General features: G+C 29.2%; 1 protein-coding gene across 1 annotated transcript; it reads right to left on the reverse strand.

Moving 5' to 3' along the window:
- Positions 1-16364: 16364 nt before the first annotated feature.
- Positions 16365-19742, reverse strand: LOC123305152 (palmitoyltransferase ZDHHC6-like). The gene is made up of 7 exons (XM_044886781.1): positions 19544-19742; positions 19302-19483; positions 19157-19241; positions 18629-18927; positions 18354-18566; positions 17087-17274; positions 16365-16567 (listed from the first exon to the last, which is right to left on the reverse strand). Exons 1-7 carry the CDS (start codon positions 19596-19598, stop codon positions 16414-16416), a joined length of 1176 nt encoding a protein of 391 aa, XP_044742716.1. The 5' UTR covers positions 19599-19742; the 3' UTR covers positions 16365-16413.
- Between the last annotated feature and the right edge of the window lie 1352 nt (positions 19743-21094).

A 21094-nucleotide genomic window follows, 5' to 3' on the forward strand; every position in this document is an offset into this window, starting at 1 on the left:
TTCGTTCGAAAAATATTTAGAAAAAACAATTTTTTTTTTAACGAAAAACAAAAAAGGCTCGATTCTAATGAATTACTACAAATTCTGGGGTGTTTTTGTGCTCAATCGTTGGAGAATCGTAGGACCACCTGGGAATATTAACAAAAACCGTTAGACCACCCTCCGTTCGAAAAATATTTAGAAAAAACAAATTTTTTTTTAACGAAAAAACGTTCCCTCCACCATCCAAAGATTGTAATAACGACAAAAACAAAAAACTCGATTTTCTATTAAAGGAGTGAAGAATTTATAGATTTTTTCATCCAAATCCATTCAAAATCGTAGGACCACTTTTGACCACCCACAATTTTCGTTTGACCACCCTAAGTTCGAGAAATATTTACAAAAAACGAATTTTTTTTTAACGAAAAAAAATGAAAAATGAATTTTTATATAAGCAGCAGGAATTCTGGGGTGTTTTTGATGTCAATTGTTAGCGAATCGTAGGACCACCCCAAAATATTCACAAAAATCGTTTGACCACCCTTCGTTCGAAAAATATTTAGAAAAAACAATTTTTTTTTTAACGAAAAACAAAAAAGGCTCGATTCTAATGAATTACTACAAATTCTGGGGTGTTTTTGTGCTCAATCGTTAGAGAATCGTAGGACCACCTGGGAATATTAACAAAAAACGTTAGACCACCCTCCGTTCGAAAAATATTTAGAAAAAACAAATTTTTTTTTAACGAAAAAACGTTCCCTCCACCATCCAAAGATTGTAATAACGACAAAAACAAAAAAATCGATTTTCTACTAAAGGAGTGAAAAATTTATAGATTTTTTCATCCAAATCCATTCAAAATCGTAGGACCACTTTTGACCACCCACAATTTTCGTTTGACCACCCTCAGTTCGAAAAATATTTACAAAAAACGAATTTTTTTTTAACGAAAAAAAATGAAAAATGCATTTTTATATAAGCAGCAGGAATTCTGGGGTGTTTTTGATGTCAATTGTTAGCGAATCGTAGGACCACCCCAAAATATTCACAAAAATCGTTTGACCACCCTTCGTTCGAAAAATATTTAGAAAAAACAATTTTTTTTTTAACGAAAAACAAAAAAGGCTTGATTCTAATGAATTACTACAAATTCTGATGTGTTTTTGTGCTCAATCGTTGGAGAATCGTAGGACCACCTGGGAATATTAACAAAAAACGTTAGACCACCCTCCGTTTGACAAATATTTAGAAAAAACAAAATTTTTTTTAACGAAAAAACGTTCCCTCCACCATCCAAAGATTGTAATAACGACAAAAACAAAAAAATCGATTTTCTACTAAAGGAGTGAAAAATTTATAGATTTTTTCATCTAAATCCATTCAAAATCGTAGGACCACTTTTGACCACCCACAATTTTCGTTTGACCACCCTCAGTTCGAAAAATATTTACAAAAAACGAATTTTTTTTTAACGAAAAAAAATGAAAAATGCATTTTTATATAAGCAGCAGGAATTCTGGGGTGTTTTTGATGTCAATTGTTAGCGAATCGTAGGACCACCCCAAAATATTCACAAAAATCGTTTGACCACCCTTCGTTCGAAAAATATTTAGAAAAAACAATTTTTTTTAACGAAAAACAAAAAAGGCTCGATTCTAATGAATTACTACAAATTCTGGGGTGTTTTTGTGCTCAATCGTTAGAGAATCGTAGGACCACCTGGGAATATTAACAAAAAACGTTAGACCACCCTCCGTTCGAAAAATATTTAGAAAAAACAAAATTTTTTTTAACGAAAAAACGTTCCCTCCACCATCCAAAGATTGTAATAACGACAAAAACAAAAAAAATCGATTTTCTACTAAAGGAGTGAAAAATTTATAGATTTTTTCATCCAAATCCATTCAAAATCGTAGGACCACTTTTGACCACCCACAATTTTCGTTTGACCACCCTCAGTTCGAAAAATATTTACAAAAAACGAATTTTTTTTTAACGAAAAAAAATGAAAAATGCATTTTTATATAAGCAGCAGGAATTCTGGGGTGTTTTTGATGTCAATTGTTAGCGAATCGTAGGACCACCCCAAAATATTCACAAAAATCGTTTGACCACCCTTCGTTCGGAAAATATTTAGAAAAAACAATTTTTTTTTTTAACGAAAAACAAATATCAGTGTTGCACTATTTCTAATAAATTTATCACATTTATCAAGTTCCAGTATTAAAAAATTTAAAAACTTTTAAAGTATTTGCTAGAAAACCGTACACCACTATGTTAAGTGTACGCACAATAAATTAAAATTTTATTAAGTTTTTTAACATGTGTGCAATAATAGGCCAAAAAATGAAAATTTGTTCAAGAAAGAACGCTAACTAACAGAATAACATTTCAGAAAAAAAAAACGTTGTTATGGGCAACAAAGGATCTAATTTGATTCTATTAGTCTTAAAAACTCATAATCTTAGATTCATTTGGAATAGGCCTATTGGGGATACCACATTAAAAAAAAGTCTACCTCGAAGGTGGTGTGGAAATGATTAACAAACTGGAACCTTCTTTTTAAAATTTTTTTAAAGAAATCATTCATAAATTCTTGCGTTTATAAAGCATTTTTGATAATTTAATTGCAAAAGCTTATCTTTTTCCTGTTAACTTAATGGATTTTATAAAAAGTAATTCTTATAGTCTTTCGTTTATGAAATACATTGGTTGATTTAATTGTAAAAAGTAATAAAAAAAACCACCATAAAACCAAATTTTTAATACTAATTATCGCTGTTGCTTAACTTTTATCGTAATATAGATAATAAGTGTAAAAAAGTATAACTAGTTTTTCCGAACATTATTTTTTCACTAATTAATGAATCTAAACTGTATTCATTAACATCCCTGCATATGATATAAATAAAATATAAGAATATAAAGTATCAATTTTCACCACCAGAATTCTTCAAACTAAGAGTGGTCCAATAAAGTTTGTGGTTTGTGGTAACGAATTTTCAGGTTTTTCTACACTGGTCCAACGATGGTCAAACGATTAGACGATTATGAATTTAGTATTTATATATCTTTCGAACTGAGGGTGGTCAAACGAAAATTGTGGGTGGTCAAAAGTGGTCCTACGATTTTGAATGGATTTAGATGAAAAAATCTATAAATTTTTCACTCCTTTAGTAGAAAATCGATTTTTTTGTTTTTGTCGTTATTACAATCTTTGGATGGTGGAGGGAACGTTTTTTCGTTAAAAAAAATTTTGTTTTTTCTAAATATTTGTCGAACGGAGGGTGGTCTAACGTTTTTTGTTAATATTCCCAGGTGGTCCTACGATTCTCCAACGATTGAGCACAAAAACACATCAGAATTTGTAGTAATTCATTAGAATCAAGCCTTTTTTGTTTTTCGTTAAAAAAAAAATTGTTTTTTCTAAATATTTTTCGAACGAAGGGTGGTCAAACGATTTTTGTGAATATTTTGGGGTGGTCCTACGATTCGCTAACAATTGACATCAAAAACACCCCAGAATTCCTGCTGCTTATATAAAAATGCATTTTTCATTTTTTTTCGTTAAAAAAAAATTCGTTTTTTGTAAATATTTTTCGAACTGAGGGTGGTCAAACGAAAATTGTGGGTGGTCAAAAGTGGTCCTACGATTTTGAATGGATTTGGATGAAAAAATCTATAAATTTTTCACTCCTTTAGTAGAAAATCGATTTTTTTGTTTTTGTCGTTATTACAATCTTTGGATGGTGGAGGGAACGTTTTTTCGTTAAAAAAAATTTTGTTTTTTCTAAATATTTGTCGAACGGAGGGTGGTCTAACGTTTTTTGTTAATATTCCCAGGTGGTCCTACGATTCTCCAACGATTGAGCACAAAAACACATCAGAATTTGTAGTAATTCATTAGAATCAAGCCTTTTTTGTTTTTCGTTAAAAAAAAAATTGTTTTTTCTAAATATTTTTCGAACGAAGGGTGGTCAAACGATTTTTGTGAATATTTTGGGGTGGTCCTACGATTCGCTAACAATTGACATCAAAAACACCCCAGAATTCCTGCTGCTTATATAAAAATGCATTTTTCATTTTTTTTCGTTAAAAAAAAATTCGTTTTTTGTAAATATTTTTCGAACTGAGGGTGGTCAAACGAAAATTGTGGGTGGTCAAAAGTGGTCCTACGATTTTGAATGGATTTGGATGAAAAAATCTATAAATTTTTTACTCCTTTAGTAGAAAATCGATTTTTTTGTTTTTGTCGTTATTACAATCTTTGGATGGTGGAGGGAACGTTTTTTCGTTAAAAAAAAATTTGTTTTTTCTAAATATTTTTCGAACGGAGGGTGGTCTAACGTTTTTTGTTAATATTCCCAGGTGGTCCTACGATTCTCTAACGATTGAGCACAAAAACACCCCAGAATTTGTAGTAATTCATTAGAATCGAGCCTTTTTTGTTTTTCGTTAAAAAAAAAATTGTTTTTTCTAAATATTTTTCGAACGAAGGGTGGTCAAACGATTTTTGTGAATATTTTGGGGTGGTCCTACGATTCGCTAACAATTGACATCAAAAACACCCCAGAATTCCTGCTGCTTATATAAAAATTCATTTTTCATTTTTTTTCGTTAAAAAAAAATTCGTTTTTTGTAAATATTTCTCAAACTTAGGGTGGTCAAACGAAAATTGTGGGTGGTCAAAAGTGGTCCTACGATTTTGAATGGATTTAGATGAAAAAATCTATAAATTTTTCACTCCTTTAGTAGAAAATCGATTTTTTTGTTTTTGTCGTTATTACAATCTTTGGATGGTGGAGGGAACGTTTTTTCGTTAAAAAAAATTTTGTTTTTTCTAAATATTTGTCGAACGGAGGGTGGTCTAACGTTTTTTGTTAATATTCCCAGGTGGTCCTACGATTCTCCAACGATTGAGCACAAAAACACATCAGAATTTGTAGTAATTCATTAGAATCAAGCCTTTTTTGTTTTTCGTTAAAAAAAAAATTGTTTTTTCTAAATATTTTTCGAACGAAGGGTGGTCAAACGAAAATTGTGAGTGGTCAAAAGTGGTCCTACGATTTAGAATCGATTGAGCTCACAATTAAATTAAATTTCGTTCATGGTGGTGCTACCATGTTATTTTCCCTATGCTGGTTATGGTGGAGGCTACGAGAAATAAAATTTTGAATCGTGAATATTTTCCGAACGGAGGGTGGTCAAACGAAAATTGAGGGTGGTCAAAAGTGGTCCTACGATGGTCAAACGATTAAGCTCACAAAGAACGTAAAATTCGGTCATGGGGGTGCCATCTTCACAAACCTGCATTGTTATTATATAAATGATGAAATGATTGAGTGAAAACTTACATAAGCAATATATTGAAAAATTCTTATAAATTTAGTTCGGAGCTTTTTTAGTTCTGCACAAATACTCTTTTATATAGAAAAGCTAGAAATTCGTTAAAAGAATTTTTAATACTTTGCCAAAAATGAATGTCTACGAATAGAATATAAACGAAATAAATATATAATCAGTTTTTAGGGTTACCTTATGTAAAATTAAATCCGGTCCAAATACCTATAATCTATACTGATTTTTATTCACTACAAAAAAATTTAACTCAACAAAGTATTTGATTCTTGCTCTTCATTTTATTTAATTATAAGACCTACAAAAATCAAAAAACATTATTAATTGTTAATATACTTTATTAGATTAGCCGCACACGGTCAATATTATTTTGTCTTCGCTGTATATGTTAAAAGAAAGTTTCGTTCAAAACGTCAAAAATAATTTTATTTTTTACAAAGGCATTCCATTTCACTCCTTTCGATAGTTGCACACTTTTCGCTCTATTTTTTCACGTGTCTATTGTATTGTCAATAACTTTTTTTAACATATGATGCAGATTACAAAAAATTCTAAAAAATTTGATTTCCGTCAAAACGACAATCAAGCCTCGGTTAAGACTTTATTTCCACAACAACTTCTTTACCGATTCTCAAAAACCATAAACAAATTTTATGCACTTGATTTTGCAGTTTTGATTTTACCAGCAATTTTATGATAGACCACGTCTTTTAAGAAATAGTCCTCACTTCAAAGTGAAAACAAAAACAAATTTTTTTTAAAAAGCAAATACAAACTTTAATAAACATGAAAATTTTAAAATAATGAACTAAAATTTTAATTTTTGGTATCTCAGACCAAATATAAATAAGCAGACGTTAAGTTTTTTAATTTTTTTATTGGCTATAGAATTATGTTATTCATGGATGTTTAAAATTATAATTGCCAAATAAAATTAATAAAAAATTTTAAGTCCAAGTTCCCAATTCTCCTTTAAATATTTACATACCATTGACGATAACAAGGTTAATATATTTGTAAATTATATTATCATTATTATCATATAAAGTGTAAATTTTCACTTTTCAGTCACAAAATCAACTTTTACAAAAAATTCGCAGTCCAAATTAAATGTATTTGTTTTGGGAGACTTTTCTTACTGAGAAAGATTCTTTAAATATTTGATTTGCTTGTTTTAGATAACTGGCCGTATAGAGATAAGATAAAAAAAAAATTAAAAAAATAATAACGGCAACCCTATTATTATTAAATCTTTCTCCTAATAACTTCGAAATGGTTGAAATTACTACGTTTATATTGGGTATTGTACAGGCTGTAAAAGATACGTACTTTAGTTATCACACACACCAATTTAAAGCAAGCAGAGCAATGTCGATTACATAAATGTAATATATATTGAATGAAATTTAGCAGGTATAGAGCGATAGAATGTATTCTCTGACTTCAAAATTTTATACACAATACTGTACTAATTCTTGTATAGGTTTAAAATACAACAAGTATTGTATAGATAGGTTACATAACTTTTATTTTTATTTATAAGGGTGTCAATGCAATTTAAGTCTAGACCCTTTTTCTATAAAATCTAATGGGTATCTGAAAATAAGTTTGCAGATATAATAATTTTTGTTATATAGTAACAATCTTATATCGTTAGGTAGGGGAGAGTAGGGTACTTAAATTTTGAATTCATACAGATTATTTCCAATGATCAAAATAGTAAATTTACGTTTTTGAGCTCTCTTAATATACTCAACAACATGATTCTTTAATAGATATATCAAGTTGTTATATCTCTTATGCATAGCTAATGGACGTTACCAACTCTCCAAAAAATAACAATAACCTCGTTGGATAATGATAAATGGCGTATCTCTAAAAAATTATATATTCTGTTTAAATCTATAGAAGAGTTTAAAATTATACGGCTGAAAGCCCAAAATTTGGTTCTGAACAATTTTTAGAAGAGAAATCGCAGTTTAAAAAACTTTAAAACATTGTACAATCAGGACAAACGAGCTTAGAACAGTGATGGTCATTTACATTGGAGTATCTTCTTAGTACATATGAAATGCTGAAAGCTAAAAATACGATAATAAAAACCAAACGAATACTTTGAAGAATTTATTCCGCTATTATGGAAACAAGAAAAGTTGCTTTGATAATACTGGTTTACAAAGGACAATCGTATATTTCGAATGTTCATACATTCAATAGAAACGCGTGATATTACCTCGCCGGGCCGAAGAAAAAGTATGTATGGAAAATTGGAAACGAACTAAGAATAATATGAATCTTCGTTTAAAAATATTTTTCTTTAAATGAAAACAACAAACTCAATAAGAAAATTTTAATTTTAATGCGTGTGATTATCCGCAGTTAAGGAAAAACCACATAAACTTCGGCCTTGCGGTGATGTACAAGTCCCGCCAAGAATGTTAAAAAGTTAAGTCAGAATCGATAATTCATTTTCGGAAACTCACATTATCGAATATAGCAATATCTGAACTAAATATTTTCCGAAAAATTGTGAAAACAGTTACTAATTTAGTACCTGATTGATTTTAAGTTTTTAATTTTGTTTGTCGCAAGTTTTCAGAAAAAAAATGACACTTAGCATTTACAAGATATGTTTCACTACTTGAAAGATTTGATCCGTATAGTCATTTTCCGGAAAATTATGAATTTTAATCAGCTAAATTTGATGTTTTTAAATTTGTATTATAATCCTGTATAATTAAATCGTTCTTTTTGTAATCTAAAACTGAAAAAGAATAATTATTATTCGGTGATGAAAAATTATTATTCTCAAACTTGATAACATCTTTTAGTTCAATGTCATCTTTAAGAGTGGCAAGTTGAAGATGAATTTGCGTGTCAAGCTTGAGCAAATAATATTCTCGTAGGAATCAGACAATTTTAATTCAGAAGCTAGAGACATCCTAGTATTGTAAAGAGATTCCGGACAGTCGAAATCGTTTTGGTTCAGGGATAAAAAATATTGTAGACGTTTCTGATATGAAAGTCCAAAAGTTTCCAAGCAAGTATTTTTGAAAGCTATTACTCTACTTTCCTCTTCTTATTTTTTGGTCGAAGTATATAGTGATAAGAAATATTAATCATAGAAATATTTGATCTCATTAGACTATAATTTAAAATTGTAAAGAGGACCGTGAACGCTATTACAAAATCAAAACTTAACAGGTTTCATAGCCTTATATAATGCAGAGCGATGGCAAAGTTATTTACTATTCACTAAAATAAGCACTCATTCAGTGCAATTGAATCTTTTTGTTCGCATGATACCAATCAGGGAAAAAATGACCACGAGCGTACGATACGTACACGCACTCAAACACGCATTCTTCTTCTCCAAATTGGTGTTAACGCCTTGTCCTGACCCATTATCTATCAGATCCATCAGACGCATTACAATAACTTCCTATATTAAATAAAAGAAATATCCAAAATCTAATCAATCAATCAATTTGTCTTAACTTTTCGAGTGCTACTGAATATATGGAAGTAATTAAAATTCAATATGGCGACCACCATACACCCCTTATTGTGAAAAAGCAAACACTGAAAGTTGGCGAACTATGTCAAGTGGGATATCATTGAATACTTAGCTATTAACTAGAAAAATAAATTAACTTAATACTCATCAAAATCAGTTCACGCGTTTGGCCTCAAAGGCTCAAACATACATACATAGGTCGAAAATGAAAGTCGATAAACTGTGGTAAGTATCGTATCGTTGAATAGGTATTTGAAAATCCTAACTAAAAACAGTAAGATAAAAAAAATTATTTAAAAAAACAAAAAACCCGACTGAGTTAAATGTAAACTGGAATGAAAAAACCAAACCAGCAGTTTACATAGCGACTTTAACAGTCCTAGTCGGGATCCATGAAAATCTGCATCGGCACAAATCTTCCCAATAATGGGTCCCAACTGTCGCAATGTAAACTGCTGGACATGTTTTTCTCTTTACAGTTTATATTAAACTCAGTCGGGTTTTTTGTTTTTTTAAATCATTTTTTTAAATAACTTAGTAAAATTTCTCTGGTTCACTTTTATCGAACATTGAAAATTCAACGAAATAGGGTGTTTTTTAAGAAGTTTGTCTCTAAAATTGTATTGTCATATGTCACTCCTAGCCACAGTAAGGAAGCAGTTGAAATTTTGTATTTAAAATAATGCCAGTAATATTGATGTTCAAATTATTGTTGGTTTAACTTTTGACCAAATTCTAAACTAAGGATTAAACAAGCGTTCATGTTCGTTAAACTTCTACTCAACGAATAAAAAGTTTAAATGAGTAATTACGGACCAAGGATTCATGTGAGTTCAGTAATTAGTAATTCCATATAATTTTTGTAATTTAAACCTACTTAAAAGGCAGTATAAAAAAATTATTTCATGTCATTGATTTTGGTAAAATGAAATCTCCTTGCTCTTTCTATTAACTCAATGAGACGAGTGATAAAATTGCATAATTCTTTGAGAATATATAGAAATCAGTAGCTAATCAAATATTTAGGTATAAGTGATGTTTATGAATAAATTAACAATAATAATTTAATAAAATTGTCGGCCATTATAAAAAAGGCGGCGATACAAATAATCATTGAGCCGGATTTAAAAGATTGGAACACAAAACTCTTATTATTAAATATTATACAAAAGCCTCCGTTTTTCTGACTGAATGACAGCTGGCTGTTCACTCGTATATCTACTACATTCGTTAAATAATAATGCAATGAATTAAATATCTACTACATTCGTTAAATAATAATGCAGTTCGGATTTTTAAACAGTAAACCGGTCCCCCTTTTTTGTTCATTTAATAATTTATTATATATTATACAAATAATATAAAAAATAATATCTACCTATATATTTTTTGTCAATTATTGTTCATAAAATAATGATTTTCAAACTTTATGCTATTTCGTCTTAAAATTTTATTCTAGGTATTATATACACTCTGTAATAAATTTGTACATCCTACAACCCACCGGTACACTTCCTTTCTCAGCTAATAAGTTAATTAAGAAATTTCCTAACACATTTTAAGCATGTGAAAACAAACAATTGACTGAGTTAATTGTTAAAATACCATGTATAGACAGTGTTGATTACGTCATGTAAGCAAAGAAAGATAAACAAAAAAACTCATCCATAAAATATGTAAAGTATAAATTTAAAATGTAAACAATAGGCAGGGCCGGATTTAAATTTTTGCCGCCCTGGGGCACTAAAGAAAATGCCGCCCTATGACTGAAATTTTATTTTAATAGTTTTGATATTTTATTTAAAAAAAATTAGAATAACTAATTAATTGCAGAAAATTTATTATGTATTACATATTATTTATTACTGTTCTTTTAAATTTAAATTAATTAGTGTTATTATATAATTCTCCAATTTTAGGAAAATTCATTGATCAATTAAAGTTTCTGTTATCAAAAAGACATAGATAATTTGAAAATATTTTTAATTCTTCAAAAAAACTATATTTCTGGAATTTATCAATTCCAGAAAATAAAAATATCAAATTTTATTTTTGCAATCCTTTATGGAAATAAATTAATTAAACTATTTTAATAGTTTTCACTTAAATTTCCTATATTATAATATACAAAATTTTGATTTGATACATAATGCATAAATTATATTTCTTGAAAAATAAAATGTTTATTTAAAAGAAGTTAATTATATATTGTATTGAAAATATTTTCTCACTTTCCAAATTTTGCCGCCCTAGAAAATTTGCCGCCCTGGGAACTAGCCCCGACTGCCCCTAGTGTAAATCCACCACTGGCAATAGGTACCTACCTGTATATAAATACTATATAAGTAATGTTTCTAAGCTAATTTGCGGCCTCACGGGTAACACTGATGTTTACGAAAAAATGTTTCAAACAAAAGTTGTTAACTTCCCAGAGGAAGGTAATGTAATGGGGCCGATTTTGAAAATAGCCAGTTTTAAATATTTACGCGGTTTCAAGGCCGCAATATCCGAATCAAACCTTTTCAATGTGATGCCTGTGTGTCTGTGTGTGTACGCCTCGATTATCTCGCTAACCAATTATGACATTAACACGTGACTGGGCTTATTCGACGCGTAATCGCGTATTTAAAACTGAAATTCTGTTTTCAGCATAATTAGTTGAGCTGTTTTTTAATGGTAATAAAAAAAACTGGAAAAAATTAATAAACAGAATTTGAAAAGTGGATAAACATGTTAAATGTGGATAAACATGTAAACAGAACATGTTCGAAGAATAATCTATGAAGGCTAACAAGACCTTTTTTTAATGTTTTTCTCCTTTTGGGAAGTTAGTCGTGTGGACTACAGAGGTCGCACTCACACAACTTCAGTACCACACCGACTATGTACTGCCAATTTATTTTTATATTTTTATAAAGAACATTTTTTACATTTAATCTTTTGTTATATCTAACGGTTTACAAGATGAGTCTACGGACCCAAGACCTTGACCTATGTTGCTCATTTACGCTCTTAAACTCATTTTTTACGTCCTGAGCATGTTATAGCTTGATATGTTTTTTCGTTTTTGAGTTATCTTGTTGACAGACAGGCGGGCTGACGGACGGACAACCGAAAAAGAACTAATTAGGTGCTTTAACATACACCTTTACTTTTATTTTTAAGCGTTACAAACTTGGGACTAAACTTAGTATACCTTGATATATTTGATATATATATGGAATAAAATTCTGCACAATTCTATCACCCATGGTGTTCTAGAATTGTCTGCAGAACTTTTACATCCTAAATAAGCTGAGAAAAAAAGAAGAACATGTTCTTTACAAAACTTGGGTATGAGCCCTAATCTACGAGATAATTAACCTACGCTAATTTTAATCAATTAATAAAAATACATTCTACAAAATAAAATTCATCCAATAAAACGCTACTTAAACAGAGGTCCAGAGGATGTGTTTTGTCGTAGTGTGAAAGAGTGACCAAAATGCAAAACTACTTCAAAAAACACTCTAAAACAAAATCTTATATACATCGTATCAACCTACAACTTCCACAGATAGATAGTGTGGTTTGTTTGTGAGTACACGATCCGTTTTCATAAATACATGGCTAAGTTATTTGATATGCGCACGATAGGTTGCGTACAAAACTTAATTTACAAAGAAAGGGAGCTGTGTAAATAAAACTTGGATGGTGGCGAATTAAATACGTTAAAGTTATACGTTACATATATTACGTATGTGTTTGTTTGTTATAGCATACATAATGTATATGTCGCAGCCAACAAGCTTAATTAGGCGTTCATTTAACAGTCTAGCTTTTATAATAAACAGGGCTGTTCAACTAGCGGCCTGAACGATATTCAGCCAGCTCGGAAAATGACTTGGATCGACAATGTTTAATTGCTTGCTCTAGCCTAGTCATTTAAATTTTGTTCCACTTTTTATTTCTACCACCTGGTGCTGAAAAGTTGGAACCAAGTATGGTACTATTAAAAACGGATTTTCACGGTAGAAGGCTGTAGCAAGTCAGTCACTTTTTGCTGACCAGGCCTTCCAAAAATGTAATAGTATAGCCTGCTGTGAATCAACGTCGCAATAATCAAAAGTTCTTTGCAGATCCAAATGCCATAAAAGTTTAACTTGCGTTAACAAATAATTTTTTGGTTACTTACATACGTACTTTGTTATTAAGTTACGCTATTTTATCTTATGATTACCAAAAAAAAAAAAAAAAAAAAGGTATATTGTAAATTACGAAAATAAACTATTTCTAAAGTCAGATTTTTCATCTTTTTTTGTCAAATGGATACTCTATTGTACGAAATGGCCTAGGCATCAGCCAGCCAATTCATTAAAATGTCATATAGACGCTACGGGAGAATATCATTAGTTGGCTGCGATATATATACTATATCCACTGAGGAAGTAAGAAGAAAGATACTCTTATTATTTTGTGTGAAAGGGTGGCTATTTTTCTTTACTTATATGGCGAAAAAAGCTTTGCGCAATCAACACTGTCTATACATGGTATTTCAACTAATTACATTATTTTTCATGACAGGAACGAAAACGTACTAATTTTAATTAAAATTTTAATTTAATCATAGATTTTATACATAGAGTTTTTAAAATGTAAGCACCCTTTTACCAGGCGACAATGCATGATTTCTTTTGACTTCTCCGGTGGTTATGCATATTAGTGAGATCTTTTTGTAAAGTTTTGTCTTGATCTATTATTTGGCGTAAGTGTTCAAAGTCAATGGAATTTCTTCGGGATATCCAGCACAAAGGCCAAAATTACAATCGGGCAACCTGGATCTCCGAGCTGGAGGCCCGTTTAAAATACTTTTCATTATATTTTCAAAATTATTTCAATTATTTCACATCATTTACTGCTATATGAAGCTTTAGGCCTTGAAACACACACTTGTGTTAGATTATTTGGTTAAAAAGTTTGTTGAAGTCCAAACATGTTGGGATGATGAACGGACAGACAGGCAACGGTGCAGCAGTTATTCAGGTTTTCCAAAAAGCAATTTCCATATGAAATGCAACTCACTTTTCTGGAAGACACGACGCTCTACATGCATTGAAACAATGGTTTTGTGATGTAGTTAGATGTTTCGTTAGATTAACTTTCCATCCAAATAATTGGAGTCAGAAAAGATCTAACTAATATGCAGAACCATTCGAGAAGTCACAAGCAACCAGCAACCAGCCTGGTAAAAGGGTGCTTACATTATATACTATGTATAAAAAATATGAATAAGTATTGGGTTACACTGGCAATAAAAAATTAGCAAACAGACTAATATTAATTTACCCTAAGTAGTAGGAATTGGACAATAGGATAAAAAGAATTTTCTTCTTATATAAATTATTGTGGCAATACAAAAAAAAAAGCCCCGATAAATAAAAATTCGAGTTTATTTAAAATTTTCTCTACAAAATATGTTTTTATTATAAACAATATCGTAAGAAAATCAAAAATTTTCAAAAACAGTCATATTGAAATAAAATTTATTTTGCCATTTTAACAACTAAAATTACTTTGAAACTTAAACCACATGTCTCTATTAATTAAAAGAAAGAAGAATTGTGATCGCTTCCAGAAGAAACCAAGAGCATTGGTATCCATTCCCTTACAATTCACCGCATTTGGTGAAAATTAGATGCCCTTAAAACATTTTTTATACGCTTTCTGTTCAAAAATTATGGAAGAAATGAATATTTTTTATTTACTTTTTATTAACTGTGAAAATTTAATTTTAAATATCATCAATTTTTCCCAAATAAGATCGTATGTTCCAGCTTCAAAAAAACGGGTTCAACTTTGAGAAAACAAATATGCCCTAGTGTGTTTTCATATCTGTATTGTATTAAAGTATACACATTGTCAATTTCTTGTTTTCTTTGGAAATGGATTGTAGATCTAACATAAGACCTATTTGTAATTATATAACTCAAACATAAAATGTTCAATCTTATTATGAATTATAATACAAAGTACCCTGTTTTTGACGTTAATTTATTTTTTTTCTTGAGATAAATTTTACAGCTTTTATTAATAAATTAAAATTAATATATTTGGTCAAAATTTGATGTTTAGTTTTTCCATTGGGTTTTGCAGTTTAAGCTATGTACTACTTTTAGAGTTTTGGACCATTTCTAAACGGTTGATTAAAGTAAAGAGCTGGATTATTAAAGCTTGAAAAGCTGTTCTTTTGTACCACTACAACTGTTGGTTTACAGAAGAAATGATTCAATGGCAGTATAACTATATTCTAAGTTTAGGTTTAATACATTTTTTTGTGAACTGTATTTTGAAATAAAACATCTCTTTTTGATAAAATGAGATGAAATTCCAAAAAAAAAAGAACGTCCTTGAAATAATCAAAGGAATGCTTATACTAAATTTTCAAATTATACTACATTTGTACTTTCTTGTGTAAGTCCTTCCAATAAGAGTGGCATGATTTAAAAATTTTAAAGATTTTCGGTTTTTCATTTATTAGTTATGCAACACATATTTACATATAAGTTATATGTAATATGTATTGCATAAACTTAAAAGTTATTCAATACATTATTTCAATGTGTTTCTATTTGTTTCATTTGAAAAAAACCAGTATATTAAGTTAAACTTAAGCAAGTAATAAAAGGAGTTGGGTGTACAAAATATGAGAATGGAGAACTATTGATTGATTTATAGACCTAAGGCCTCACAGAACCTAAAAAAACTCATTACTAAATTGAAAATTGGCGCATTTACTTCACAATTTTTTTAAGGGCTAGAAAAAAATTTACTACCTCATGGATCTAAAAATTTGTTTGCGTGTAGCAAGAAAAAAAGTCCGTTTTTCTAAGGTTCGGTGTATAATATTTCTAAAACGGTTCAATTTCTTAAAAAATTCCCCTGGGAACTTACAAACTGAGTAAAAAATATTGTGTATTACAAATTTTTATATCGACCACACAATAAACATTGTTCCTGTCTCTTAAAATTGATGCCTTTGAGTCTCAGATATACAAATTAGTCAACAAATGCCGTTCCTCATATCATACATTATCTAATTAACTCCCTTCTGAGTCTTTCTAAATTCTAAATTGAGAAACCAAATCTGTTTTTAGTTATTAAAGCCAAATTAGCTAAATTAAAGTTTTTATAAACAAAGCAAAGCTTAGAAACAAAAAATAAATTTACTATTACCATGGCAACTGAACATTCCTTATGAAGACTTTAAATGGGGAGTTAGTGCAATATTATCGTATTGATTTTATTGACTTTCGACTTAGTTAAAACTTTGCCATGTATATAAAAATAAATAAAAAAATACAAATAAATAAAAATTATATTATATTACTGAAAATGGACACACGACAATATTTTACTATTTTTTTCTTACTTACAAAATCACATAAAAATAAATATAGTTGTTAAAATTACTTTGTTGTAATATACATATAAATTTGTATTTATTCAAAATACTCTGAATAAAAAATAATTATTCGTTTTAAATTTTAATCATAAAATTGATTAAAGCTATTTAATTGTTAGTCATCTTTTTTTCCTATATAGTTTCGTTTATTATTTGATGGTTCCCCTTCACTAATTTCCACAGCACATCGACGTGGGAACCATCCCCGATATCTTCCACTTTTATTGTTTTCGTCGGCTGTTTGTGCTTTTTCACCAAATATCCAATGCCTGTATTGAAAATTAAAAATTTTTAATAAATTTACAAGACAAACTATAATTCAAAAAAATCCTCTTTTCTTAAGTTTTATTTGGATTTTATTCTAGGGCAACAAGGTGACAACAGGATGACTTCATTAGGCACTCAGTTATTATGTATTTCTAAAGAAACGATTTTTATTTTCGTGTTTTAAGTTAATTTTAAAATATATTTAAATCAACCACATTTAAAAGATAGAAATAGAAGTTTCAGTTCTGATTTCGGAACAAAATTAGATTTCTATTATGATTTCATTGAAAGTAGCACACCACGTACCTACTTATTACATCAAAGTACAGCATACCAGTTACTAAAACTTCGCGCTAGAGAAAACTTGGACAAATTAAATTAGTTGGGATTCAATCCGATAGTTATTTAAACGGAAGACTATCACATTTATGTTTATAGGATTTTTTTTTAATTTCCTTGCCCAAATATAAGAAACAAAAATAGTTTACAGTAATTTTCTAGAAATTAAATAATAGACTTACCGTCTCCATCTTGTAACAAAAACAATATCTCCGGGGTCCAGTTTTAATCGAGGCTCATCTGAATATGGAGGTTGCAAACATACTCGCCAACCTTGTGAAATTGGAAACCAGGAACCTGATATAGGACTAGTAATTTTATATATTTTAGTCCTAAGTCTTTTTTCATTCTTTTGTTCGATTTGCTCTCTCTATAAAAAATTTATACAATAACTATGTAAAGCTTTAAAATTAATCGAAGTTAAAATTATAAGAGTGATTCCCCAAAAATGAAACAAATTTTTTCGGAAACTTGGAAATTATTTTGTAAACTTGCTTTTTAAGTTTCAACTTATAAAGCATTAAATATAATTTTTTTAAACTCAAAAAAAAGATGATTTGACAAAAAACAAATTTGGAGTACGCGTATTTTTCTTACAAAATACACATGTAACAAATCAGAGTACTGGTTTTAATTTATTTTTTAGACATGTGTTCTTTATTGCAACATAAAATTTAATTTTTTGTATATTTTTTAACTGATGTTAAAAGCATTCTATGTTCGTCGTTCAATAACTCGAATCTCACGTAGAAATACAATAATAATATCGTAGTATTAATTTATCTCTACTGTACACTTTCAAAGAAATGCAAGCTTTTCAAGTGGCTCTGATTACGAACTAATGGGGGGAAAATTATGATAATCTACAATTGTAAACGTTCCCACTTATGCATTTTTAATTGCTTCTTAAAGCAAAAAATTATTACGAGTTATCAAAATATTAAAATTATTTTTATTCGAATTTTTGAGATTGATGGGATCTCAATTGAATTCCCAAAACCTAAATTACTATCTACGTAGATCATTTTTAAGTGATTTTATTAATTTATCCTTTTGCTAGAAAGTTTTAATTTTTTTTCTTCTTATTACCTTTTTAGAACAATTTATTTACTATTATTTTCACATTTCATTACTTTCATGTTTAAACATTGTGATATTTTATTATTTTAATTTATAAAACTCATTTGTCAACAAAATGTGAAAAAGAATATTTTCAAAAGACCCAATTTTAGAAAATTATTAAGATATTTAACTGTGAAATTATAACGATATATTTCTATTTGAAAATTTTATAAGTTTAATTTTTCCCCCAAGAAACTTGTATGTCCTAAGTATGAAATTACACTACGTAAACTAATATTTAAAATATTTTTTAATCTTGTTTTATTACTTTATTAATTGCATTTTTGGAGACTCACTCTATGTATAATTGGCTATAATTGGCCTTACAGTTAATGTGAATTGATCAGATTGATCATTAACTTCCCAGTAAATTCCATTACCAACAGGTTGACAAGTTAAATTAATTACTTCCCAAATATTACGTTTTACACCGAGATCATATGGGAAAATAAATTTTTCGGAAGTATGCGAACGCCTATGATTGGCTTTTTCAAGTATCCAGTCTTCAATTCCTGTGCGATTCCGTATAATAGCACGAACCTAGCAAAATTAAAATACATGTTTCACGAAAAGAAAATGGCTTAATGTTAAAATAAACAAACCTGGAAAAATAAAAGCATCCCAACAGCTAAAACTACACCAATGGATAACCCTAATGAAAATACACAGGCAACTAACGTATACAATGTAAGGTGTACAACTGGTTCTCTTCCAGTACCATAATAAATGTACCAAACACGATTTATGCCACGGTATAATGAACAGCCTAAAATTATGGATGCATGAAAACAGCCCAAAACAGCAAAAAATAAAAATGCTGTGAAATGTGCATGATTTCCCCAACCTACACATCCATTAATCCATGGACAATGATGATCCATTTTTAGCACACATCTCCCACCTACATATGATAAAATAAAAACATTAAAGAATTCCAAGATCTATGAATAAGCATACTTAAGTTATGTAAACACTGAAGTTCCAAAACGAACTAACAAATATTATCTCGCGTTCAAAAACAGAGTGAAAAAAAATTTTGTTCTCTGTCAATTCGAAATATTATTATAAAAATAGTAATTCCAGTTTGAACATTAATAAAATTTATGATATCAAAAAGGAAAACAACATACATTTACGACAATGGTGTGATCTAGGAGCTTTATATCCTTGACAAATATTACAAAATTGTAAATTAACACAATCTTTTTCATTTTCCTAAAACAAAATTTCAAATTATAACAAAAGAATAACAACATAGTCATAAAATTGTATTACAGGTTTCCATTTTAATGGTAAAAATCCAGGCCCATGAAATATAGCAGACATAAAATTGTACAATGTAAGCCCGGCTAATGTCATAAATGTACAAAAATTTATAAGACCACCAGTTGAATGTTCTGGGGGCCACCACATGCTACTACAATGAACTGCCATCCCAGTAACACATTTTATTATTGCTAAAATATAAAATATTTACTTATAAACAATACTTTTTTTTTACGTTAATGATTGCATACTTAGAGCAAGTAATGGTCCCCAATGACAAATTCTTTGTAAAAGACTAAAGCACATTGTAAATTATATAAATTAATTAAAATTATAATAATTTAGTAGAAAACATTGGAATTGGTTGGTTTTATTTGATACTTTTTTGTCAAAAAAGTAATCATCGCTCTAAATTATCAGAAGTTAGGTTAAGTTATTTTCTTTTCTACACATTATAGTTCCTTTTCAAACCATCAATATAACTTTATTTAAACGACATTACCAATAGAGCTCAAGTGTCAAGATTTGTTTACTAAACTGATGAAGAATAGATGTAATAATGTGTTATGCTATTTTCATTTTAGCTCTTTTTTTCTCTAATTTATCGTTTGTATTATACAATTTACCATATTTTAACTGCTCGAGAGACGAAACAAATTAATATTCGTTTCTTAAAAGTTAAAGGAGGAGAGTCAAAAAGGCCTTATTTTCGCCCCATAGAACGCTAACAAAAAGCATTTAATTTTTATTTTATTTAAATGTTCTTATGTTACCACACAGTATACAAACACAATACTGACACAATACCTATATTTAAGAACAAGTGAAACAAACTAACTGAGTTCATTGTTGAAATACCATGTCTACCGTGTTGATTACGCAATCGTTTGTTTTTTTTTCATGCCATGTAAGCAAAGAAAGATAGTCACTCTTAGATAGAAACACATACATACATGTCACACACCCATAATTAATATTCCCATATAATACATACCATACAATTTTCGCCTAATTTGCGATTTCACGGGTCAGCAGTGATGTTTACGAAAAAATGTTTCAAACAAGAGTTGTTTATTTTTTTATAAGGAACATTTTTTACATATAAACTTTTGTTCTATCTATAACGTTTCAAGATGGGTACTACGCACCCAAGACCCAATTCACCTATGTTGCTCATTTACGAATTCGAATTCGTTTGTATGCCCTGAGCACGCTATAAAAATATTAGCTTGATATTTTTTTCATTTTTTGAGTTATCTTGTTGACAGACAGGCGAACAACTGAAAAAGGACTAATTAGGTGATTTTATAAACACCTATACCAAAATTTTGTTCGTAGCATCAATATTTTTAAGCGTTACAAACTTTGGATTCAACTTAGTATACCTTGGTATATTTCATATATACATGGTATAAAATTATAATGTGCACCACTCTATCACCCATGGTATTTATTAAATTATTTCATCTCGTTATTAACATTCAAATAAATATATAAGAATTCTCATATATACGTCGGGACCAGGGCCTCACATTAAAACCTATTAAAAGTAGGTCAAATTTGAAAAGTATGATCCTAATCTATTAAGATTACCTAGAATAAACGATTTCTACCTTAAATACTTTACCAAAATTGGATATAGCTAAACACACACACATAGCTAAATCCTTTTCGATGTTATCTTCTCAAACTTTTCATCTTTGATGTTAGTTTTTGCCAACATTCATCTTTGTGCGAAATATCGGAACCAGAATATATTCTGTAGATCTATTAAAATCACATGCTTGAGTAAAATGTTATTA

Source organism: Chrysoperla carnea, chromosome 1, assembly GCF_905475395.1.
Source record: "Chrysoperla carnea chromosome 1, inChrCarn1.1, whole genome shotgun sequence".
NCBI lineage: Eukaryota > Metazoa > Arthropoda > Insecta > Neuroptera > Chrysopidae > Chrysoperla > Chrysoperla carnea.